The sequence below is a fragment of the Dermacentor albipictus genome, chromosome 8 (genome assembly GCF_038994185.2).
Source record: "Dermacentor albipictus isolate Rhodes 1998 colony chromosome 8, USDA_Dalb.pri_finalv2, whole genome shotgun sequence".
Taxonomy (NCBI): domain Eukaryota; kingdom Metazoa; phylum Arthropoda; class Arachnida; order Ixodida; family Ixodidae; genus Dermacentor; species Dermacentor albipictus.
Window position 1 is genome coordinate 6,480,430 of NC_091828.1, and position 26,783 is coordinate 6,507,212.

Below are 26,783 nucleotides of genomic sequence, written 5' to 3' on the forward strand. Positions count from 1 at the left end.
GTCCAGTTCTTGAAGGTCGAGATCATTTCGAAGGTTTCGAGCCAGGTTTCCGGATCCTCCGACGTAGCTCCACGGAAGGCAGGGGGCTCTGTGGGTTGTTGAAGTACGATGGGTGACACTGGGGCTGCCATTGTGGTTGTCTTGGCCACAGTCTTCTTGGCCTTCTCAGGTAGAAGTCCGGGCCCCGGTGGTAGTTGTTGTAGAAGGTGGCTTGCTCGATGGTCCGGGACTATATTGGTGTTCTCTTTGCGGTCCGGGCTTGGCTCACGGCTTGTCGGGGGTGTCAGGTACGTCAACGAATAGTACCTCCACCAGATGTCAGGTGGTATTGACGTATAAAGAACGCAGTGGCAATACTTTGGAGGACGAAACTAACTTTCATTGGGTGAACCTGTGCCCACAAGAACAGACTACATTTAAAGAACGGCGACAGCGGTGAACACAGTCGGCGATCGTCTAAATCTGATCAGCGGGTCAAGCGCGTCGGCTTTCATAGATCAGTGGTTGAATGTTTCAGAGTAATCGCTGGGACCCGCGTGTCTTCCACAAAATTCTACGCCATTCGCATCGCGCATACATGCAATCAGATTACAAGGGTTCGGTGGCAGGCAGCGGATGGAACCATCGATAACATTCCAGAAACTTCCTGTACATGCAGGCGTGTTTTGCGCTGGCAATAACATTTGTTAGGCGGTGAAACGTGGTCACCCGATAAAGATAAACTTGTACACTAGTCAGTATTTACGAAGGGTAACTTCAACGCTGGTCAGTTAAGCGGAAAGCTCGAGAGCCAGAGTGCGTTCGTCGTCTTAGTCGGGGCACCCACGCGCATCGTTCACAAGAAACACGCATTATGCATGTATCAGTATATTTAGGCTCGGTCTACGTGATAATCCACTAATACGTACGATAAAAATGCCTTTATTGTTTTCTCCTTATTGAGAATTCAATTTTGTCTTCTTTTTGTTCTTTGTTTTCCTGCTACCGTCCGATTCATAGCCTATTCTCCATAGTGGGTTGAACCATAGCACCAAGCGCCCCAACCAACCATCCTCAGCCGCAGTTCCTGCTGCTGTCCGTTGAAGGTGATTAAAGACCATGAGGAAGGTTCTTTCTGGTACTCATTCGCAGATGAGCTTGCCGACACAAATGCGCATTGATGACACGGCGCCGACATTCTTGGACACGGAGCTCACGTCCAGGCAGCACACCTCGCAATCCGTCCTTCTTAAGGTGTGTGCTCTGCGACCGTTTTTTTCTGAAAAATTTTCTCGGTTTTGCTTTCAGCAAAGAGTTTTATGCGAAGCTCTTAGGCTGTAGATGATCGAGATTTTTCATGGCGTGGTCACCAAAAAACGAACGGTAGCTCGAAGGCTTTGTGCTCTTGTTTCTGCGTAACAGAATTGTGTTTTCTCGTATGTTCAAATTACAATCCGATGCTATCATAGTTACAGGCTGTCTGTAAGTCGTATTTTGCGAATTTCTGACGCATTTTTTTTAGAATTTCAATTGTTTCAATAACGCACCTGCGCTAGGCAGAGGGCCTATGCGAATGAAGATATACGTTGTGCTGTTGGGACCGCCACAAAGCGGCCGTGGCCTCAAATCAGACCTGAAACGGCAGCTGGAAAAGGGCTTTGTCTTTGAGTTTTTGTATAATGGATAAATATCTTCTCGTACATTTGAATAACAATCAGAAGCTATCATGTCTGCACCTTGCGTGTAAGTCATACTATAAGCATTTTCTGACGCACTTTGCTTTTAAACATTCGTTTAGTTCAATAATGCACTTTTGATTGGCGGCGGGTTTAGAAGGATGAGGATGTATGCTGCCCCCCTATACATGTGCGTGAGTGCGTGAGTTATGTTGGTTGTGGATGTGGTACTTCTGCAACGTTGCCCACGATTGGTTGTGCTTGCATGACGTAGGCAGCAGCTTCCCTGTATGCACCCACCCTCACAGGGTACAATGGGGTTCAATCTTTTTATCTTTTCCACAACTTTTGGGGGATGGCTGATGTCTGCAATGTGATTCAGGAATAAAGAGGACTCGAACAATCCCGACTGGTTATGTTGTAGCGGCAGTCCAATATTTAAAATGATATTTTCTTTGTGTCTTCCTCCAGTTCTTGCTTATCTATAGCTTGCTGGCTCCTGCCTTGCCCGATGGGCTATAGTCCCGCCGAACGTCCCAGATATAGAGGCAACTGCACCCCCAGAAAGTGCAAACCAAGCCACCCGGGGTATAAGAGAGGTTATACATGGAGCGCAGACGCATGCTCCAACAGGAAATTGGGACTAAGGTTGCACTAGTGCGAAGTAAAAGTCGGAAAAAGCGCAGAGGAAAGCACGAGTGCCTAAGCGACACGTGGTATAGAGAATGAAAAGCTGGTTTGTATAAGCGCAAAGGGGAGAAATGTCAATATGAAGCCCCCGACTTGCATCCCACTCTGCATCGTTTGCAACGGGAATCACTCCACGCATAGCTCCAACTGTGAGCACCGCTACGTGCAGCGCCCTCAACCCCTGAAGCAAGCGGCCACGGTCCTCCGCCGCCTCCACCCTCAAAGTCGACCAGTGACTTCCCGGCCCTCGCTCCAGCGGCGCCCAAACCAGCCTCTAAGCCCACCCAGTCGACTTGGTCCCGCGGCCCCCCCCGGCGCTCCCTCGGCGGCCTCCTCGCCGCAGGTCGTCGCACTGCAGCAGGAAAACGCCTCCCTACGTCGGCAGCTCACTGCACAAACCGCTCAACTTGCGGCACAGAAGACCCAAATTGAATCCTTCCAAGCCCAACTGCGAGCTCTTGAGGAGAAGCTCAAGGCAGCCATCACGCTCCCATCATATCTTCCCCCCTCACTCGCCTCCTCCTCTCACATGGATGTTCGGACTTCCGAAGGAGGCACTAGCAAACGCCGCAGACCCAACACCCCCCTTGCATCTCTCCACTTTTCCGAAGAGGTCCAGGCAGCCATCAAGAGGACCGTGGTGGACCTCGAAAAACGGCTGGATAGCCGTTTCAACTCGATATGCCAGCTTCTCACGGCACAACAAGAAGCCCTCAATGCCATGCGCACGGACCTTACTGCTAATCCCCCCGCTACGTCCTTCCAATCTCTCCAAGAGACGGTCGATAGCGTTCGAGCTTCCATGCTCGCAACCATCCGAGCCAAGCCACCCCTCCACGTCCGCACCACCTCATCCTCTGCCGCACGGCACTCGCAAGCGCCAGCCGAGGCAATACCTCCTTCTTCGGCTACTAATCAAGGCTGACCGCTCTGTCATCACGGTTTGGCAGTGGAACTGCCGTGGTTTTCGCCCCAAGCGTAACCACTTCCTTCTACACCTTCATCAACTGGACCCCTCGGTATCTCCTGACCTCATCGTACTACAGGAGACTCATGCCACCATTTCCCTCTCGGGTTACCTCACCCATGACCAAATAGCTCATCACCCTCTGCCCCATCCCGTCAAGGCCATCCTCACTCGGCGGACGCTCACGGTCAATCTAACTGATCTGCCCTTCCCTACGGCCCACCATGTCTTTATCGAGTTCCTACCTCAGCGACGTGAAGACCCCTCTCTTCTTATTCTTAATGTTTACACCCCCCCCACGCGTCACCAAAGACTTGCCGCTCGTTGCTCTGCTCCGTGCCGCTGCAGCGAGAGCAGCCAAATCCCCCCTCCTCGTTGTCGGTGACTTCAACGTCAGGCATTCGGACTAGGGTTACTCCAAGGCCAATGGCCCCGGCACGAGGCTGTGGCAGCTCACACACGACCTCCACCTCTCCCTGCTTACTGAACCCACGCAACCCGCGCGCATCGGCAACAGCGTGTGCCGTGACACCACTCCGGACCTCAGCTTTTGCCCTTACGTGCACGACGCGCGCTTGTCCAATACACATCAGTCCCTGGGCAGCAACCACTACGTCCTCGTCATCCAAGCCCGTACCTCCCCGTGCAAGCCGCGCCCACACACGACCCGCTATACGGATTGGTATGCGTTCCGAGCCCACCGGCTGCACACTGCCACCCTCGACATCGAGGACCTTTCGATGTGGAGCGACCAGCTACTGGCGGACCTCGACGGGGTCACCGCCTCGATCGGCACCACGGAGGACCATCCGGCAATTGACTCCCGCCTCACCCACCTGTTAGCCGCTCGCACGAACCTCACCAACCGTTGGCATAAGCAAGGTCACAACCGTCGCCTGCGCCACCGCATCGCATACCTCGATCGCGAGATCGAGCATCACACAACTGTGCTCGCCTGCCAACAGTGGGAGCAGCTTTGCTCAGGGATCTCCGGTCAGTTGGACTGCAAGTAGTCCTGGCATCTCCTCCGCCAAGTCAGTCGCTCAGCAACAATTACAACGCGTTGTCCGGGCCTACCCCGGCGACACACCGTCGCTGATAGCAGACCTGGCCGCCAAATACCTCCAGCTGCCACCCCCTGGCACCTCTTCTCCGCCTCTCGAGTCCTACTCCGGGGCCCCCAACCCCGAACTAGATGCCGACATCACGGAAGCTGAAGTCTACGCGGCGCTATACAAGCTCCGCACCACCTCCGCCCCCGGTCCAGATCGCATTCCCAACAAACTTCTCCGAAATCATTATGCCCCTTCGGTCGTTGCCCTCACTTCGTTCCTAAATGAGTGCTGGCGCTCCGGCAACCTCCCCCAGTCGTGGAAACACGCTCGCGTGGCTTTCATCCTAAAGCCGGGCAAGAAACTCACAATCGAGAACCTCCGGCCCATCCCACTCACTTCGTGCGCCGGCAAGCTCATGCAGCACGTCGTCCTAGCTCTCTTGCATACGTACACAGATGCTCACCACCTCCTTCCCCACACCATGATTGGTTTCCTCCCCCACCTGTCCACACAAGACTTCCTCTTGCAAATCCACCACGACATTCTCGATCCGCCCACCTTCTCGAACACTAAGGCTCTCCTTTGCCTCGACCTTCACAAGGCGTTCGACAACGTCTCCCATTTGGCTATTCTTACCGAACTCGCGACCATCAACCCCGGCTCTCGCATCTACCACTACATTCGCTCCTTCCTCACGGCCCGCAAAGCCGAAATCATCGTGGGAGATCTCTCGTCTCCCACGTATGCGCGTGGATCTCGTGGTACCCCTCAGGGCACCGTCTTGTCGCCTTTTCCTTTTAATCTAGCCCTTCGCTCACTTCCCGACAAACTCGACCGTATCCCCGATCTCAAACACACCCTGTAGCGGACGACGTAACTCTTTGGGTCACGTCTGGCTCCGACGGGCACATTGAGCAGACGTTGCAACGCGCAACTGACGTCGTCACAAGTCACGTGCACATGGCCGGTCTCGCTTGCTCGGCGGCCAAATCGGCCCTCCTCCTCATGCGGCCGCCCGACCGGCTTCGTCACAAGACGCCTCCCCCCACCATCACGATTCACGCCAATGCCACTCCCGTTCCCGTCGTCTCGCATCTCCGGGTGCTCGGGCTGATAGTACAGTCAAACCGCCATAATGCTCACACCATCGACCAGCTCTCGCTTTCGGTTCAGCAAACCGCGCGTATGCTCGCTCGTGTCCGAGTGCGGCGCATGGGCATGCGCGAACACGAACTCCTACGCCTAGTCGACGCTTTCGTCGTTTACCGTCTCACGTACGGCCTTCCTTATACTCGTCTTCTCAAATCGGAAAGCGACAAGGTCGACGTCCTCATTCGCAGTGCATACAAGACTGCTCTCGGCCTTCCCCCCAACGCGTCCACGGCGCGTCTTCTCCGCCTGGGAGTCCACAACATGCTCGACGAACTGATCGAAGCTCACCGCACCACTCAGGTGCAACGCCTTCATCGTTCACCGACCGGTTGCTACATCCTCTCTTCCATCGGTCATGACACCTCTTCTCACCCGCCAGACCTGGTCTCACTACCGCATGCTCTTCGGACAGCCTTTACCATCAAGCCACTACCCAAGAATATGCTCGCGGGACACCATGACGCCCATCGCCAAGCCCGTGCGGCCATGCTTCACGCGAAGTACGCCGACCACCCGGCCATCGCCTGCGAGGATGCGGCCCGATACGCCTCGCCCGGGGACAAATTCGCAGTCGTCTACATCTCACCCTCCTCGGCACCCTCGGCACCCTCGGGGCCGACAACCACGGCCGCCACCGTTCGAACGCCCTACGTCGTCGAGGCTGAGGAGGTGGTCACCGCTTTAGCTGCCACCTCGACCGACGCCAGCGTCATACTCTCCGACTCCAAGCACGCCATCTCCAATTTCGCCCGAGGTCTCGTCTCGCCTACCACCTTACGGCTCCTTCGCCCACTTCTACGGGAGGATGAACCGCGTCACATTGAACTGGTCTGGGTCCCCACCCACTCGGGTCACCCCGGCAGCGAGTCGGCTCACCAACACGCTCGAGGATTCGTTTACCGAGCGGTGGGCCCCTCCGCGTCGGACGCCCCAGTGCCGGAGCCACTGGTCACCTAACACGACATTACCCAGCACTATCGCCTCGAACGGTACGCCTACCCACCCCCACTTGGCAGTCTTCCCAAGCGGTCCGAGATCACCTGGCGTCGCCTCCAGACCCGCACCTTTCCATGCCCCCTAGTGTATTCGCACATCCACCCTGGTGTCATTGATCCACGCTGCTGCCTGTGCGGCAACGTTGGTTCCTTAAACCACATCTTCTGGGGCTGTCCGGAAGACCCCCCGGCCGCCGACCTCGTCTCGCCACTCCCAACCGAAGAATGATGGGAGGCCCTTCTCTCCAGCACCGACCGAGACATCCAAACACGGGTCATGGCACGAGCTGAAGACTCCATCGTGAAGCACAACCTGGTAGCCTACGTAGCATAGCTTAGCATAGCGTAGCTTAGCGTAGCTTAGATTATTAAGGACTGTGCAATGGAAGTCGGTGGTAACTCCGTTAGGCAGGATACCAGTAAACTATCGCAGGAGACGAAAGATCTGATCAAGAAACGCCAATGTATGAAAGCCTCTAACCCTACAGCTAGAATAGAACTGGCAGAAATTTAGAAGTTAATCAACAAGCGTAAGACAGCTGACATAAGGAAGTATAATATGGATAGAATTGAACGTGCTCTCAGGAACGGAGGAAGCCTAAAAACAGTGAAGAAGAAACTAGGAATCGCCAAGAATCAGATGTATGCGTTAAGAGACAAAGCTGGCAATATCATTACTAATATGGATGAGATAGTTCAAGTGGCTGAGGAGTTCTATAGAGATTTATACAGTACCAGTGGCACCCACGACGATAATGGAAGAGAAAATAGTCTAGAGGAATTCGAAATCACAAAGGGAACGCCGGAAGAAGTAAAGAAAGCCATAGGAGATATGCAAAAGGGGAAGGCAGCTGGCGAGGATCAGGTAACAGCAGATTTGTTGAAGGATGGTGGGCAGAGTGTTCTAGCGAAAGTGGCCACCCTGTATACGCAATGTCTCATGACCTCAAGCGTACCGTAATCTTGGAAGAACGCTAACATAATCCTAACCCATAAGAAAGGAAACGCCAAAGACTTGAAAAATTATAGACCGATCAGCTTACTGTACGTTGCCTACAAACTATTTACTAAGGTAATCGCAAATAGAATCAGGAACACCTTAAACTTCTGTCAAGCAAAGGACCAGGCAGGATTCCGTAAAGGCTATTCAACAATAGATCATATTCCCACTATCAATCAGGTGATAGAGAAATGTGCGGAATATAACCAACCCCTATATTTTCACGTAGTGGTGACGTTGAAGAACACAGTAGCACCACTGTGAACGACAAAACTGAATTTTATTGGGCGAACCTGTGAGGCTACACTTATAGCACAACGATAGCGGCGAACACAGTCGGCGATCGTCGAAAATCTGATCAGCGGGTTAAGCGCGTCGGCTTTTATAGAGCAGTCGTCGAATGTTCCAGACTAATCATTCGCACCCGCGTGCCTTCCCTAAAGTTCTACACGATTCGCGTCAGGTGACGAAATCCGATAACATAAGGTTCGGCGACAACAGACATCAGATAGAAGCATTGATAACATTCCAGAAACTTCGGATACATGCAGGCGCATTCCACGCTGTGCGATTACATTTGTTAGGCGGCGAAACGTGGTTGCCCGATAAAGATAAGTACACGTGTCAATACCCCCCTCTTAAAAAGCATCGACCCGATGCTGCAAACAAACGAAAGTAATAAATAAGCACTCGCAGCAAAGAAAAAAACAAAATAGAGGAAAGTTCCTTAGCGTCCGTAAAACGGTTTAAGACGCACTACGTGGACCACTTGAGGTCGTGCGCGACGTCGCTGTGAATGCGAAATGCCGTCTGGCACGACCTCATAGTCTAGTGCGCCAATACGTCGGGTGACCTTATAGGGTCCGAAATAGCGTCGCAATACTTTCTCACTCACTCCTCGTCGGCGTATCGGGGTCCATACCCAACACGGTCGCCGGGCTGGTACTCGACGAAGCGTCGTCAGAGGTTGTAGTATCGGCTGTTGGTCCTCTGCTGGTTCTTGATTCGCAGGCGGGCGAGCTGTCGGGCTTCTTCGGCGCGCTGGAGATAGGTAGCGACGTTAAGATTCTCTTCTTCACTTACATGCGGCAGCATGGCATCGAGCGTCGTCGTCGGGTTCCTGCCGTAAACCAACTTGAACGGCGTGATCTATGTTGTTTCTTGCACTGCCGTGTTGTAAGCGAATGTTACGCACAGCAGGATGACATCCCAGGTCTTGTGTTCGACGTCGACGTACATTGCTAGCATGTCGGCGAGGGTCTTATTCAGCCGCTCCGTAAGACCATTCGTCTGTGGGTGGTAGGCAGTTGTCCTCCTGTGCCTTGTGTGACTGTATTGCAGAATGGCCTGGCTGAGCTCCGCTGTAAAGGCCGTTCCTCTGTCGGTGATGAGGACTTCTGGGGCGCCATGTCGTAGCAGGATGTTTTCGACAAAGAATTTCGCTACTTCGGCGGCGCTACCTTTCGGCAGTGCTTTAGTTTCAGCGAAGCGGGTGAGGTAGTCCGTCGCCACGACGATCCTCTTATTTCCGGTTGTTGACGTCGGAAAGGGTCCCAACAAGTCCATCCCGATCTGCTGGAATGGTCGGCAAGGAGGCTTGATTGGCTGTAGTAATCCGGCTGGCATTGTCGGCGGTGTCTTGCGTCGCTGCCAGTCTCGGCATGTTCTGACATAACGGGCGACGTCGGCGGTAAGACGTGGCCAATAATACCTTTCCTGTATCTTCGACAGCGTCCGGGAGAATCCAAGGTGCCCAGAGAAGTATTTTGGTCGAACAAAAAAAAATAGTTATTTATGATGCCACCCCTTTTCGCCATTAGCCCTCGGCTATGTGTCAAAAGTTTTCGGGCTCCACCCACTTCACCTAGGTGTCTCGCGATGTCAAAAAACTGCAAAGGATTGCGGATAAAACTGACGTGTTCGCGTTAAAGAAGCTATAATATGCCGAACAATACTGAATTTTCTTCTGAATAGCCGCAGGCTGCTTCGTTCTGAGAGGAATAAAAGATGGCTGCCACCGACCGCTCAGGCATTGGCGACTCGCACCTGCCGGAGAGCATGGGTCCAATTGCGTTTAATAAAACTTTTTCCCTGGCCGTGTAACGTTTTCCAGCACTATATACACGTTTACGACCTCGTTCTGCCAAATCTTCTTTCCTGAGGATCCGTTTCAGCGTCTTTCTTCAGCTTCCGTTGCATGGCGCCACGATTTTCTACGAGCCACCGCAAGCTCACTAAGGCAAAGTGGACCAACCGCAGACGCTGGCACCACCCTCTTCATCCGCTCATGGATTTTCCATCGATGACCGGATCATCGCCGGATCATCGCCTAGCCATCGCCGTCCATGGCCGATGCCAGCCCACCACTGGATCTCGAAAGCGTCCGTTCGTACCGCGCACCACAGGCAACCTTTCTCTAACCACGGATTCCGGATTACTTTCACGGTGGCTCCTCTGAAGACGTCGAAGACTGGCTTGGCAAATTTGAGCGCTTCCCCGAGATTAATTAGGGGAGTACTATGCAAAAGGTAACCAGTGCTATTTTGCTCTCGACGGTAGCACTCGGAAGTGGTATGAAAATGCAGAAGGCAGTCTATCGACATGAAGCGGCCTCCACCAGCAGCTCCTTGACACCTTTGCGGGTGTTGACTTGCGGGACCGTGCCCAGCAGCTAATTAGGTTACGGGTTCAAAAACCCAACAAAACCGTCGCAATGTTCTCCGAGGACATTACCTGTCTGTTTCGTACAGCACACTCAAACATGACATATGGAAAGAACTTGCGCTACCTTATGCGCAACGTGAAAGAGCAGTTGTTCGTTAGACGGGTGCGCAATCCGGCAATTACCGTGGCTGATTTTTTTCAAGGAAGCGTCTGCTATTGAGTGAGCACTTCACCAACTATGCAGGCAGTATGGTCGCTTGTGCAGCAGCTAATAGCTCAATGCCGCCGCCACGACTGTTGACACTCAGAGCTCTCTGCAAGATCTGAATACGGAGATTGCTTGCGAAAAAAATTCAAAAGCTCGGAACTGTGACTCCGACAGTGGTACCTCCAGTGGCGTCTCTCACCGAAGTCATACGTGACGAAATGAGGCGAGCGTTCTCGTCTCCAAACCTTAGTCCTAAACCATATTTCACTAACTATGCCTCCGCGGTCCGACGTTCATCACCTGTTATGTCGATATCGCGTACCGCTAGCCGTCGAGTCCCCCACATTAGTCATCTTAGGAAAAGGTTCCGAAACATCCGCCATTTCCGAAAACGAAAACTGCTGATGTCTTGGAGCCTCTCTCCCGTTTTCTCATCCCCGGTCGGCAGCGAGACTGACTGGAGAACCTGGCTCCGGTCCTGTGACGTCGACCGACAGGTTGAACTGGTGGACTGGGCAGAGAAGACGAAGCAGGCCCCGGACCTTACTTGAGCCCGATCCCTCAGCCCCTCTCCATTTTCCCTTCCCCCTTTCAATAATGTTTACCACCAGCACCACCGCCACCGAAAGCGGACGTATGGCTGCCTGCAGATCTGCGCCCTTTCTGTTTCAACTGTGGTGTGTCGGCCAAATTTCCCGCCATTGCTGGCATCACGACGTAACGTTTCACCCTCTCCGCCCATGGTTTCACGGTCGATCTGCAAACGCCGCCTACTCGCTACGCCGCAAATTCTTTTTCAATGGCCTCCAGACATCCGCTATCATTTTGACTATCGCCGAGCCACTGACGAGGAGTCGCTGCCGAATAACCAGGCCGTTATGGGCCATCGGTTGCGTTCTCCGTCACCTACACATTCGTGTACACCAATACGCCACACTTTTCCTGATCTCAGGGACAGGAGGTCACCTAGCCCACGCCGAGGTGGCGACCTTCGGCGGTAAGCTTGCAAGTCGGCATGACGATAAAAAGCCTGGTTGCTTCCGTCACAGGACGCTATGAAGCCGATGAGCCGTAACAGCGACGAAGTTGTAAGCGCAGACCTTATTGTTTTCCTTGACGGGCCGCAAGTAACCGATTTGGTCGACACTGGTGCTGACTTCTCCATTATAAATCGAGGCCTCGCAGTTCGTTTGAAGAAACTGGAGACGCCATGACTGGGCCCTATTCCCCATGCCATGGAAACCAGTTATCGATGCCTGCCGGAAGATGGATGGCGAAAGTCAACATAGGAGGTGCATGTGTCGTCGCCTCTTTCGTCATTCTCGTCGTGTTTTGTAAAGACTTTATTATTGGAATGAACTTTCTGACGGAGTATGATGCATTCGTCCGAGAACATTCGGTACCATTTTATCATAACTTTGATCCAGTTGATTGCTTAGGACCACCATGGAACTCCTTACTCCTCAGTGATGAAGTTGTCATGCCGCCTCGATCCGGCACACTTATTTCTGTAGCATGCGATGCGCCCTTCTACGGGCAAGGATTTGCAGACCAAATAACCCCACTATTATTAAGCCAAGGTATTTGCGTCACATGAGGTGCCGTCGACGTCGTTAATGGGCACTCATATTTGTTGCTGACAAATTTCAGCGCAGAGCGCCGGCACCTTCCAAGAGGCATGTCTGTGGCCTATTTCGATGGTGTTGTATATGTTCAGGCTGCTTTTCAATGCTTGAAGAAGCACGCGCACAAAATCCTGCCCCTGTTCTTGACGTCCGCACTACTTTGTCGCAGGAAGTGCGACATATACTCCTTGCATATTACTAGCCGAGTTCCAGAACTGGTCTGCGTCGACATCTGGAGTCAGTCGCACGCCTTTAACCAAACACTGAGTAACCACTGAAGACATGGCCAGGCTGATTCACTAGAACCCTTATCACGTGGCTCTAAAGGAACGTGAAGCGATACCGGAGCTGGTAACTATATTGCTCGAAGACGACGTAATTTAACCTTCCAAGAGCCCCTGGACATCGCCTGCAGTTTTACTCAAGATGAAGGACGGTAACCTGCGACCCTATGCCGGCTACCGCATGCTAAATCAGGTTACAAGGAAAAATGTCTACCCACACGTATAGCTGAATCCCTTGGATGGCTTCGACACTCTCGTTACGTTTCCTCAATGGACTTAAAGAGTGCATATTGGCAAATCGAGGTGCACCCGAGAGACCGTGAGAAAACCGCTTGACATCAATCGGACTGTCCGAATCTAAAGTTTCGCCCTTCGATTTGTCCCTGCGCCCGCAACTTTCCAAAGGTTCATGGATACTGTGCTATCGGGGATGAAGTGGAGAGCTGCTTGGTCTATCTAGACGATGTGATTGTATTTGCTGAAACATTTGACGAGCACCTGCAACGTTTGAAAGTGGTTCTGCAAGCTATCCGGACGGCTTGCCTCACGGCTAAGCCAAAGAAATGCCATTTTTGCTTTGAGGAACTGCAGTTTCTGAGTCGCATCGTCAGTCATGCGGGTGTTCGTCCCGATACTGAGAAAATTGCCGCTGTCGCACAGTTCCCTATGCCGTCCGACAAGAAAGCTATCAGGTGCTTTCTGCGTCTCTGCGCGTATTATCATTGGTTTATCGCAGATTTTTCACGCATTGCATCGCCATTCACTCTCATCACGAGATACGACGTGGAATTTGTGTGGGCGACGCACAGAAAACTATATTTAGTGCACTGAGGCAACGGCTGCAAACACATCCAGTACTTGTCCACTTTGACGAAGGAGCCCCTACGATGCTTCACACTCATGCCAGCAATGTTTGTTTTGGAGCAGTATACAGCTTTTAAGCACGCAAGACGTGGACGAAGAGGCACGACACATGGGCCCTCGTGTGTCTCAGCCTCTTCTTCGTCCGCGTCTTGTGCGCAGAAACCTGCATTTATGTCTGCCAACATGAACGGACAGTCACCTGGGAGCAGTGCTTGTGCAGTTGCAGCATGACGCTGAAAGAATGATTGTCCATGCAAGCAGAACGCGCTCGCGCACAGAAGCCGACAACTGAGAAGGAATACCTTAGTGCGGTATGGGTGGTTATGAAATTTCGCCCATAATTGTACGGCCACCCTTTCAAAGTTATCAGTGATTATTTATTTATTCATTTACCTCACAGGCTCCCGAAGGAGTATTGCGTGAGGGGAGGATACAGGGAATTGCCAAAAAAAGGAGTAAAAAGAAATTATACATTGTTAGCGAGTAAACATAAAAGAACAAATATCTAACAATATAAATAACGGGATAAATGAAACAAACGACTGTGTGAAGTATCAAAAAAAGTACCAAGAATTTATACAAATGGTAGGAGGTGAAGGTGGAAGAACAAGTTTGTAATAGTGTTAAAGCAATTCAAAACAAACATTCAAACAAAACAAAAAGAAAAACCTATACAACTTCGCTACAAGTATTTGCTTAGGTGCGCAGTATGGTTTAGTTGTGACGAATTATGGAAATAATATGCATAAGCGTGCTTTGAAGGATACTGGGTCAAGAATGTCAACTATGTCATTTGGTAGGTTATTCCAATGTTGAATGGCACGTGGTAACGCGGAAGAATTGAAAGCATTTGTTCGGCCAAAGATACGCTGGAAACTGAGATAATTATGTAAACGCCGAGATGTACGAGATGGACGAGTGAGCGGCAGAGTGGATGGGTGCGTGCTATGGATTATCTTTTGAAATAGACAAAGCAATGCTATGGTTCTTCGTGATTCAAAAGATGAGAGAGATAAAGATGACTCAATGCTAGTCACGCTAGAGTCGCGGTGATAATCTCTGACAATGAAGCGGGCGGCGCGGTTCTGGATCGATTCGAGAGATGCGATTAGGTAAGCTTGGCGAGGTGACCAGATAGGGGCTGCGAATTCCAGTTGTGACCTTACACAAGTCTGATAAGCGATTTGTTTGGTGAGGACAGGAGCATCACGAAGGTTGCGTTTAAGATAGCCGAGCGTACGTGAAGCTTTAGCAGTTATTTTTTAGATGTGCGCAGACCATGACAGGTTAGGTGTAAGGAGAATGCCGAGGTACTTGTATGAGTTGGTGCGTGTGACGGGGTTGTTATCAAGTGAGTAATCGAAAGCGGAAAATGTCTTTTTGCGGGTGAATGTTATTAGTTTGCATTTATCAGTGTTTAGAGTCATTTGCCAAGAAGAGCACCAGTTAGTAATACGGTCAATATCTCGTTGGAGAGCGACGTGATCGGAAGTTGAGCAGATTTCACGATAGAACACACAATCGTCTGCGAACAAGCGAATGGATGACGTCATTTCGGATGGCAGGTCGTTAATATAGATCAGAAAAAGTAATGGTCCGAGTACGCTTCCTTGTGGGACACCAGATGTTACATCGCTGATACTGGAAATAAAGTTATCGACGACGGTGAATTGCTTACGGAATGACAAGAAATTTCTTATCCAAGATACTGTTAGGGAATCGATATTTAAGCATGAGAGTTTAGCTATGAGACGGCAATGAGCAACACGATCGAAAGCCTTAGCAAAGTCTATGAAGATGGAATCTGTTCGTATGCCCTTATCCATGTTTAGGAAAATATCTAGGCAATCTGTATCTATATATATCTATATCTATATATCTATATATATATCTGTAGGCAATTCGAATAGTTGCGTTTCACATGATAGTCCTTTTCTAAATCCATGCTGATGTTTAAAGAAGAACTTGTTAGTTTCCAAGTGATTTGCTACGTTTGAAAAGATTATGTGTTCTAGTAACTTACCGGGAACGCTTGTTAGTGATATTGGGCGGTAATTGTTAACAGCGCTTTTATCGCCAGATTTAAAGAAAGGTATAACTTTAGCGACCTTCCAGTCATACGGAACTTCCCCTGTTGAGAGGGACTGTTGAAACAAGCAGGAAAGGACTGTGCTAGAGGAAACTACATTATATTTTAAGATTTTTGAGTTTATACCGTCCCTGCCGGAAAAAGTTGACATCTTGAGGTTGTTGATCAGCTCAGCAACACCAGTGGTTGTTATGTTGATGGGGGCCATGTATGTACAATCGAGTTCGATGGGTGTTGGTATATTTGAATGGTCTTCCTCTGTAAATACGGACGTGAAGTAATTGTTAAAGATAGATGCTGAAAGTTCTCGTGCAATCGGCAAGCCATAGCTATCAAGTAGCTGTGAAATGTCGGAATCTTTAACGGGAGAGATCGTTTTCCAAAATTTTTTGGGGTTGTTTTGAAGTAGTGATTGCAGATCGCAAGAGAAATACTTTTGCTTGGCTTGACACAGGGCATTACAGTAGGCCGCATCACAAGACTTGTGTTTGCTCCAAGACGCAGGTGTGTCAACACGTTTGGCCATCCTGTAAAGACGCTTCTTTTTATTCTTTAGAGTAAGAAGAGCTTTAGTGAACCATGGTTTCGATGAGTTAACGCGAAATGAAACGTTTGGTAAATGCGCATGTGCTAATTCCATTAACTTTTCTTTGTACAGGCACCAATTCTCGTTCACTGTCCGCTCAGAAAAAGTTGCTAAGAATGAGGACGTGAAGCTTTCCATACCATTGTTTATAGCGCTGACGTTTTCTCTTTTGTAATCAAATACTTGTTTAGTTTTCAGGTGACGTGAGCGTGAAGGTGTATGAACTGTGAATTGTAACAACCGGTGGTCACTGAACCCATCCGTAAAAGTGATAGCGTTAACCCTCTCGGGTGCGGATGATAGAACAAGATCTAAAATATTATTGATATGAGTAGGCTGGTTTATTAATTGCACAAGTGAAAAATCAAGTGTTAGTTGAACGAACTCACAAGATGCACGTGATTGGCCTCGCAAGTTTTGCCAGTCAATGTCTGGAAAGTTAAAGTCACCAAGAAGAAAAATATCAGCTTTGTTATATTTGGATCGAATAGAGGTAATGTTATCGTGTAATTCGGAAAGAAAATTGTAGGAGCTATCGGGTGGTCTGTAGCATACACCATAAATTGTATTCGATTGGGGAAATGTTACGCTGACCCACAGAATTTCGAGACTGGATGACATCGGCACAAGAAATGACGGGATATGTTTTTTTATGGCGAGCAATACCCCACCACCTCTTCTGTCGTCCCTATCTCTGCGATAGATAGTGTAAACATCAGAATCGGGTAGAACTTCGCCATCCGTAATTTCAGAGCTGAGCCAAGTTTCCGTAAGTGCTAATACATCACATTCGCAGTCGTCTAAGTATGACGAAACTTCATTGCGTTTAGGAGGAATGCTACGAATGTTAGTTAATGATATAGATAGGTGCGAGGGCACGATAGGCTCGTGTATTGAATTGGGTTTTTTCTTAAAGACACGTGTTCCCAGCCTAGGTCTTTGCTATCTGGGTAGGGGGATAACAGCGGCGGACGCTGCATCGTATGTGTACACATTGTTATCGATTCTTAGTTTATCGAGGGTTAGCTTAAATTGCGCGTTTTTGGTTTTTGCGAAGTCAATCAGTTTGCGCCGAGCGATACGGGTTTGCAAAGAAAAATCCTCACGAACAGCATAATCAGTGTTCTTGAACTTGTGGCCTTTTTCTATTACGCGCTGCTTATCCTTAAAAAAAGGCGAACTTGACTATGACCAGTCTACTCTTCTCATCGTTGTATTGACCGAGGCGATGCGCGCGGTCTACTTGAGCTGGATCGATAGTGATACCAAGGTGTTGGTTACATATGTCAATGATTTTTGATTCTGATGATGACCATGATTCGCTTTTGTAATCTGCGATTCCAAAGAATAGCAAGTTGCAGCGGCGAAGTCTATTTTCTGTGTCTTCACAGCGCGATTGTATTGTTTTTAGCTGTGTGGAAATGCCTTTAGCTATATTCAGTGATTCGGGCGATGTGCCGTTTACCGAACTTTTCATTGAAACAATATCGACTTCTACAGCCCGGAGCCTAGTCGACAACTGCTTCAGCTCGACATCAACTGACGCCTGCCAATTCTTTAGTGCTCGCAGGTCATTACGAATCTCGTCCTGGCCGGATTCAATACGTTGCAAGGTTGCGAGAACGTTATCCAGCACATCCGGCCCGGGGTTTGATTCTATATCACCGGATAGAAGTAGGCGCAAACGACATATGCATAAACAAAACAAGTTTTTGCCACGCTTCAGTAACGACATTAGCTCACTGGGGCACGACACCGCAAAAAGACACCGGTTGCTACTTTTCAGACAAGAACAGCGGTTCAAGTAACCAACCTGAAACGTGAGCACGGGTGAGCACTCCATGTCCGAAGCGGTGTTGTGCCCCAGCGCGCCGGATGCGGATGGTCGTTTAAATACTGTGCAGCCTATGCTGTCTGTCGAAGCAGTTGGCTTTGAAGATCCTGGTTGCCAGCAGATGAACTGAGTTCCATCCAAGGCTGGCAGTTGCGTGCGATTCATGAAGCGGTCCGGTGGCTGTTTCCAGATAAATGGGCCAGTTGCGCACAGGGCAGCAGGCAACGTCAGAAGAAGGGACACCTGAAACGTGAGCATGGGTGAGACTCCATGTCCGAAGCGGTGTTGTGCCCCAGCGCGCCGGATGCGGATGGTCGTTTAAATACTGTGCAGCCTATGCTGTCTGTCGACGCAGTTGGCTTTGAAGATCCTGGTTGCCAGCAGATGAACTGAGTTCCATCCAAGGCTGGCAGTTGCGTGCGATTCATGAAGCGGTCCGGTGGCTGTTTCCAGATAAATGGGCCAGTTGCGCACAGGGCAGCAGGCAACGCCAGAAGAAGGGACACCTGAAACGTGAGCACGGGTGAGCACTCCATGTCCGAAGCGGTGTTGTGCCCATTCACGATTCACGATTATCATTCACGATGCTGGCTGACAAACCTGAAAGAGCCTCAGGCTGCAAGAATTCGACATGACGGTCACCTTCATGTCGGCGAAAACACGTACCGACGCTGATTGCCTGTCGCGGACACCGATAGAGTCAACGGCTTCATCCGATGAAGACAAAACACGATTCCTTGGTGTTCTTGATGTGGCCGCCGTTGCAATCCAACAAGGTGATACCCCGAGTTTCTTGCACCTATTAAATTTTTAGACGGACGAACTACGAAGGCTCCGAGAATTTTTTCATAAGGACGGCCGTCGTTTTGTTTACGGAATGATGTTCTACACAAAAGGAACTCCTCACCCATCACATGCAACTATCTACTAGTTATTCCTCCACCCCTTCGGACTGAAGTACTCCAAGCATATCACAGCGAGGTAACTACTCGCCACTTAAGCTACACGCGAACGTTGAACAGAATACGACAAAGGTAATAGTGGCCAAGACTCGGTATGGCATTGAAACGTCATGTATCAACTTGCCTCGATTGCCCAAGGTGCAAGTCGCTGCCAACAAAACAGCCTGCCTGGTACAATCCGTTTAGGTCCCACGCACACTATTTGACCAGGCTCGACTACTAAAACAAGCTGTTTTGGTTATATGTGCCCTCGTCTCCTATGTTCATTGTACTGCGACAATATACAACATATAATAATAACCTACCAGACAGTATGTGGTCAGCTCATTTTCGCCAAGACAGCGCTTCGGGATCGGGAGCTCAATGAGCGACTTTTAGTATTCTTTGAAACTTTCTGGCTGGCTTTTGTACCGACTCCTCAGAGATGAACAACCCAACTTAATAATCGCAAATACTTCACAAATTCGCACGGCATGGATGATAATTTTCTTTCATTATGTAAACGCGTGACAGTGGTTTTGTTTTCGGTTTTTTTTAATGCTTGACCCAATATGCGAATTTGAGGACTCTTCTCGGTAATAAACACTGGATAGTAGCGCTGTTGTTTTTCTCCATTCCTTTCGCCATTTTAGCGCTAAGTTAGCTATTCGAAAGAATCACCCGTAATATTTCCTGCCGACAGCTCATGAACATGGACCGAAAGTCTACCGCAGGCCCGGGCGACCGGCTTTTGCAACCATCCACAGTGCGGGCCCTTCTCTTCGGTGGTTCGGCGGTGGCTTACCAGGTGAAATGCTCATAAATGCCGACTATATGTGATATTACTGCTTCAGCAAACAAAATGCGACATTTTTCCTTTGCCGCACATGTTTTTGCACGTATGATAAGGCGAACAAGGTAGCTTGTGTACAACATGCGCTCATTAGTTTCAACAGCACCGGCTGATGTTCGGCACAAAATTTTTTTCCAGCGTTCTCACCAGGTCTTCGTTTGGACGTAATGGCAAAAAGTGCTACGTGATGTATGACAATAACAAGCATAAATAACCAACTAACATAAAATTAACAGTTAGTTTATGGATTGCAAAGTTTTTGAAGATGTTTTTTGTGTCTAATTCTTAGCTTCGCTAGTAAAACCACAAAACACAAATTTGTTCCACGTAATGGTGGAGGCTGATAAATTATTCAGCTTTCTCTCAGATCGGCTATCCGTAAACTTCATTCTGTTCAAGCTTAAGAATGAGGCGGGGAATACAATTCCTAGTAACGTCATGCACAGGATATCCGCAAATATAAGCTATTTTACAAAAGTGAGAAAGTTCAAAGTACACAAAATTCAAGGCAATTTAGTGCCATCCCTCTAGAAATTAAATTATGCGAATAATTATGCTTAAATGGAGCAACGTTCGCTAATAGAGATAGCAACATCTGTAGCCAGATGGCCTGTAGAAAACCTAGTCTCGGACATAACAAAGACAGTGGTCTTTTTGTCTCATCGTAACTGAAACGTAGCATTCTCAGAAAGAGAATCTTGTAAATGTAGGATAGAAACGCACAAGAGAAAACAATCAACCTGTTAATCTGTGAGTTTGAGCTTCTACGCCACCAGGTGCTAAAACAACGGTGGCAGTGCAGGTTGCGTCGCTGATGCGGTGGAGAGGTTTCAGAAAACTGTTACCGAAGCCACACAGAATTCTGCTATGGCCGATAGGGAGGCCACCGTATTTGTACTACGCATTGACGGCACCATGCTATCGTCCCTCGGCGACCGAATATCTCATGCAAATATAAAGAAGGGGGAGGTTGTTCTCCGCAGCCACTGCGCCGATTTCAATGAAGTTTATTGCACGTAAAGAAGAGTTAAAATCATGTGACTGTAGAGAGCAGATCTTTTAATTAGGAGGGTGGGAAACTGGACTAGTTGGTATTCCATGCTGAAGTGACCAGCGCAAGAGTGTACACGGGACACTAAAAGGCAATAAGGACAAGCGCTAACTTCCAACTCGTGTTTATTACAAAAAAGGCAAGTATGCGTAAGCTTGTGCACTTGATCATAACGAGTTATGATTTGCAGACTTGCACGATTATAACTGATTATGACCAAGTGCGGAAGCTTATATATACGTACCTTTTTTGTAATAAACACCAGTTGGAAGTTAGTGCTTGCCCTTGTCGCCTTTTTAGTTTCCTGTTTAAACTCAGGCGTCAGTCACTTCAGCTTGAACTTAGGCCGTAATATTTTGCAACACATTTTTTTTAAAATTGCGATGAAGGAAAGAACTCATCTCTAAAGTTTTGCAACTTCAACAATTACCTATAAATGGGAATGAAAGCTTAGCCAATTTCACCTAATATTTCATCTAAAGCTCACAAAATTGCTGGATTGTACAGTACGCTGGAACATGTCATGAATTTGAGCGTACGGCTCTCGGGGTTAAACGTAACAGCGCAAACATATAAGACGAGCCACAAAAAGAAAGACACGACACACACTGGCGGTGTGTGTCGTGTCTTTCTTTTTGTGGCTCGTCTTATATGTTTGCGCTGTTACGTTTAGTTCAGAAGTATGTACCAACTAGGCCCAAATGAAGTGTGGCTCTCGGGGAAACCTCCCAAACATTGTAACGAGCTGTAATTGTAAGTGGCGTCTAAGTTAATTTATCAAATTGGTTCACTTGAGATGGCCTACCAGATGCAATTTAAAGAACTGCAATGTCTTTTGTGGTACCGAGTTAAGGGTTGCTAAACATTTTGCTTCAATATCTTTCTTAGTCTCGCCAATACTCAGTAATGTTCTTTTAATTCCATGCTGCAAAATAAAAATACTACTTGAAACAGTCACTAGAAATCAACATTGTCTTTCTAATGCAACAGATTTCATTCCAATCGGCCTAGTGGTTGTGACGTAAAAACATTTTTGCGTTTTGTGTCTGAAGAGGAGAGGCTCAGTGGGCCACGTCCTTCCTCTTAAGGTGGGAATACATCAAGTTCAACGAGTAGGATAAATCAGTAGAAAGAGCGGAATGCTCATAAGAAAAAAAAAATAGACAAATTTTTCATCATTTGGAAAACCTTATATCAGTGACTAAGTTTACACGAAAAAATTCAGAGCGCATCTCTGAGGCGCCCGATCCTGTACGGAGCGTAGGCGTGCCTCGTCGGTGTAAACGTGCGAAACCGGAGTGCTGCGGGGGACGGAAGACGATAACGGAGAGAGCCTGAGGAAGAAAGCGGAAGACGAGAGTGTGGCGAAGGCGTGAGGAGAAAAGCAGCAAATTGCGACAGCAAAGAGAGCGCGAGGAGAAAAGCAGAAAGCACCAGTAGATGGCGCTCCCTTCCACTTATCCGCAGACGAGCGCGCTTAGATGTTTTGTGGCGGAAAAGTTGGCAGACCACAAACAGCAGACACGTACAAAAAAAAAGTTCCCAATAGTGGTAAGAAAGCTTGATGCTGAAAATTCTGTTGTAGAGCGAAGCTGTATATGGCCGAGATACGAGGCTTCGTGGCGTCTGAGAGCAGAAATTACCATCATCAGCAACAGCTCAAGCATCGTCGTCTTTTTCGTTGGCGCCCGTCGGTGTAACCACGCGAATGTGCTAGTGCCACTGCTCGTGCGCTCGTCATCGTCGTTTTGTTCCACATCTTGCTCCGTTGCCGCTCATCATTCCAGCGTAGAATCTTACTTCTCTTCTGTCTTTGTTATAGGGAGGCCGCATTCACTTCGGTATGAGTCATTGCTTAATGTGGTATGAACCTTGCATTAGATTACGTGACGAACAGATTCAATAACAGAGGTGACAAATGAATGTGGGTGCGTGCCTATTGTCCCGATGACCACCGATCAGGACAATAAATATGTCCGTACCTTTGTTCAAAATGTTCTCATCTCTGTGTAGCGCTCTAAACAGTTTCGCTTGTCGATCGCCTTCACAGAGATGAATGGCTCATGAATGCTTTTTTCATATTCTTGTTTTTTATTTCTTCATAAATGTAGGTAGTACATTGGCCAAAATAATAACGAGATTCTAATGGCGCAACCCACCGCCACGTTTCAAAGGGGACGCTCATAGCATCCAACCATCTATCTTTGGCTGCGGCGGTGGCGCGGGCCATCCGGGGGAAAGGAAAAAAAAGCACCAGAATGTTCGTCTTCCCGTAGAGCCTTCGGCGCGATCGTTTCCGGGTAAAGCGAACAATTACGTAAGCTGCAGGGGCTCGAAAACGGCAACTGTGTGGACGGTTCATAATACGTGCCGCGCCTCTCGGCCTTTGCCATTCCGTGCGTTGATCAGTACAACGCCTCAATATACCGCATAAATAAAACTGCTATAGGGATACTGTCACGGTGCGGCATTATACAATTCAGCGAAGTACCGATCAGCGGGCGCCATAGGGTCGTAGTAATAGGAACCGATGAGCAAGACGGTTATCGCCGGCCACTATTACAAGCGGCCGAAAAGGGTCGAAAGCAGGTTTAGGGATTATTGCCTTTTTGTCGTCAGTGCTACCGTGACGCGCCGGCAGCTTTTCGCAGGAACCCCTGTCTATTTTCTGCCCCGCGCGTGCACTGAGAAGCTTACTAAGAAGGCGGGTGTGCGAATATTCCGAAATATGTGGTGTTGTTGTGCAAGCCTGTGTCCACGAAGTGCTAACAGTGTATGTTGTGTCTCTGTGCAATCCCGTGTCCACGAATTGCTCCAAGTGTATGTGTGCCGACAGTGCCGTATAGCCAGCTGCCGTAGTCTCTCCTATGTTTATGAACGGACAATGGAGGCCCGGCAGGGACTCAAAGGTGTGCGGTGTGGTGCAATACGAGTGCGTGAACTCTATCAGCAGGGGGAAGCAGCCGTTCCCTCGCCCCTAATTAAAAGGGGCGTGGCCGAGATCTATGGAGGAGCCATTGTACAATTGCGTGAACTTGATTCGACCGTCATCAGGATCTGCCGCCCTCCTACCCAGGACAATAGGGAAAGGAGAAGTTAGTTAGGCCCAGGTTTTAGACCGAGCAAGGCAGTCTAGAGTCTAGTGGCAAGAAGCTGAGCCTGCAATCTCCTGAGAAGCTTCAAGGAGCTAGTGCCGTCCACTATCGCTTGGGTTGCCTAGCCGCGCCTGAACTGTGGGTTAGTAGTTGGCGTAAGAAATGACAAATCAACGTCTGCAACGAAGCTCACGGTAGTTCCCCTCAAGTTAGCTCAACCTGCTCGAGGGAAGACGTCAGACCTAGACTCCCGGGAAACCCAGCCCTGCAATCGAATCCACCGCAACGAGATCGACTTGCTAGCGTTCTTCGGAAAACCTCTGCTGTCGACTCCACGCTACATGGACTTGCTGCTGCTGCCCGGTCATGCGTATGCAATCATTTGTGTTCTTTTGAACGCTGTTTAGTGGACAACCAGTACGTGTAATCTTGAGTAGTGTTAATTTTTTTATCAACTGGTAATTCGTCGTTGTATTTTAAGTATTCATTATTGATCTAGATTAGGTGCATGTCTGTTAGTGTTCTTGTGTTTTCTGTTTTTTTCTTTAAATATTGTCAGTCATTGTCAGTCGATACATATTTTTTCGCTCTCTCACCCAACTCTGACTCAATCGCTGTGTTCGCTTGCGTACAGAACGACCAACCGGCTTGTATACCCCGCCGAGGATATCGCACCGACGGCGAACGGGTGACAAGCCGTGACAGATACGCTCAAATTTCCCATTGGAGATTATCGTAATCGCCAGTTAATTTTTGAACTCATGCCATTTCTCCGGGCAATAATATGTGCTTACGGCTAAAACTCGCTAATAATGCAGTGTCTCTATTAGGAGACATCCACACAATATTTCAACGAAAAAATAAACTGTCGTTCAGGTGCTGCTTGTTTGCGGACTGTACCGTGCGTGGTACGAACCAGCTGACTGGTGCTCTGGTGTATGGCTCCTGGTGGCGTCATCAGCAGCGCTGGCCGGATTCGAGATCTTACACACAATTGTGCACATTGCCTGGCTGCTTAGGCACAGGGCGTGCAAGATCACACCTTCTATGTAAGTTCTGGGCACTACTGCGGCGACCCAATCACAGCATCACTGTAGTAGAGGACATCATGCATACGATTTATTGGATGTGATATAGCCGCTACAAAGAAAGTCTGTTGCATTTTACGCCCAGTGATACTCATTCCTGCGCCTAGAGTGCCAGCTTTAGTTTTTGTCTGCAGCGTCCGAGTAAGACGAAGTAATGATGCAAGCATAGTTAAATAGTTACAATGAATAAGTACTGCATAGAAACCTGTTACCGAATAGAAGTGAAAGCTGAAAAAATGCAAACGCAAAACTTTTTCCACAGCGTTGACCATAAAAGAAAGAAGGCGTGGAAAAGTATCACAGCTATGCTCACGAATTGCGAGGTCGGAATCATAGCCCACGAATTCTAAACATTCATGAAGCTTCACTGCTCCATAGGTGAGATGTGCTCCGCTATCTCCAAAATTCAAAGTTTTCACAATGATGCATGCACGTCCGCAGACTACTCTCTCTGTGTAATCGCTAAATACGCAGGATAATGGTAAAATCTATTGCACTCAAGCTGGAACCGCGCGAATGCCTGATTTCCCTACAAACGATGTCTGTTCTATTTACACAGTTAATTTGGTGTGCTCGTTCGTCTCAGCCGGTGTACCACAGAGCTTGGTCTTGACTGTTCTTCTTGCTCTAGGCTTTTTAATGGTGTCCTGTGCTGTGCACAGTGAAAGAAGAATACTTTTTCATGTCTACGCTGAGGCATTGCGCGCCGCTTTCTGTTGACCTGAAAAACGAATTCGTGGTGTTATAGGTATGCGACGAATGATCGGTCGTCAGAAATTAAGAACACTAAGCAGATCTTACACACTCTGGGAATCCATGCTACGCGAAGCATTTTGCTGGGAACTGCGTACCCAGCGTCGTTCGACATTGGGCAGAGCGTTGACAAGTGAACCAACGTGTTTGTGCAAGACAAGCAGCTACATGCCTGACGCAAGCGTATGTGTTACAGCAGCAGCTAAGCAACAAGGACGATGATCGTGTGACGGTGCGGGCATTATTTCTACACCAGTAATTGTACAACAGCTTACAACGTGTTAGTTGTTGGGCTCTACGTAGATACTGCTCGAGCGTAAGCGTAAGACACGGGAATTGTGACTCCATCAGCAACTTCGTGGTATGTAATCGTACGTACCTATCGCACTGTCATGTATTCTATGTTAAAACGACAATAGAGTTTGCAGTGCCATGACTCAACGTCCTGGTCATTGTACGTGGTCGACCTGGACCGACTGCAGCACAATGTCGAAAAGTTTCTACGTTGTGTCTTCTACCAGGAAAGTACTTGAATAATGTGGTGCGAACCCGGGGACATTGCAATCTAACACAGCGTTTCGGAGGGTCCGTTGTCATGACGAAAGAAGACGAGAAATTGGCAGATGACGCACATGCCAACTTGTCAAATAGCTAGCCAGGTTTGGTACAAGAGGATCATGCCCGCGGTCGTTTCCTATGGTGTTTTCTGGCAATAAAAGAAGCAAAACCGATCGCGGCTTAGTGGCAAGAGGATTGCATTCCTGTGCTCAAAAGCAGAGGATGGATTCCAATGTCCGCCACAAATTTCTTTTCCTTTAAGAAGTCCTAAACAAATAGAGACAAATACCTACCTACCCATTCACCACGTACCTACGGTTTCTGGAATGAGGCAAAGAATGCTACAAATAACTACTGACCCACTTTACACGTACCCATGGTGTGTGGAATAAGGCAAAGAATGCTCCGCATTAAAAATGGCTGTGGCTTAGCTAAAGTTAAGCCCAGGATGTGAAGCATACTAGCCTTTATTTTAGTTGTTATGAATTGCATATTGCAATCACGCAGTTCAGCCCTTGGGCGCGGCCGGGCAGCCACCATTTAACCACGTGACGTGACGTCACGACAGCCGGAGGAAAAGCTGGGCCCCAACTCGCGCGGTCGCGCGCGGCCGCAGCCACCACCTGACTCCCGCTCCTCCCGCTAGGGGCGCTGCGCCGGCGCGTGACGTCACGGTCACGCGCCGGCGAGCGCGTGACCGTGACAGATGGTCACCTTCCGGCGAGCACACGAGCTGAGACCCGGCTATGTAGCTACGCGGCCGCAAGCGAGCGCAC

The 26,783-nt window shown here is 49.0% G+C and overlaps 1 protein-coding gene across 11 annotated transcripts in view; it reads left to right on the forward strand.

Moving 5' to 3' along the window:
• Positions 1-1,038: 1,038 nt before the first annotated feature.
• Positions 1,039-26,783, forward strand: part of LOC135910455 (uncharacterized transporter YutK-like) — a 365,908-nt gene continuing 340,163 nt past the window's right edge. For 10 of the 11 annotated variants that reach the window (XR_010567076.1, XR_010567077.1, XR_011507822.1 and 7 more), the window contains exons 1-3: positions 1,039-1,233; positions 19,313-19,417; positions 24,485-24,657. Coding sequence is in view for 3 of the 11 variants with exons in the window: in XM_065442490.1 (XP_065298562.1) it covers positions 1,099-1,233; positions 19,313-19,417; positions 24,485-24,657 (413 nt within the window). In the remaining 8 variants the exon portion in view is untranslated. The remainder of the gene's footprint in view (positions 1,234-19,312; positions 19,418-24,484; positions 24,658-26,783) is intronic. The other variant, XR_011507824.1, reaches the window with a different exon arrangement.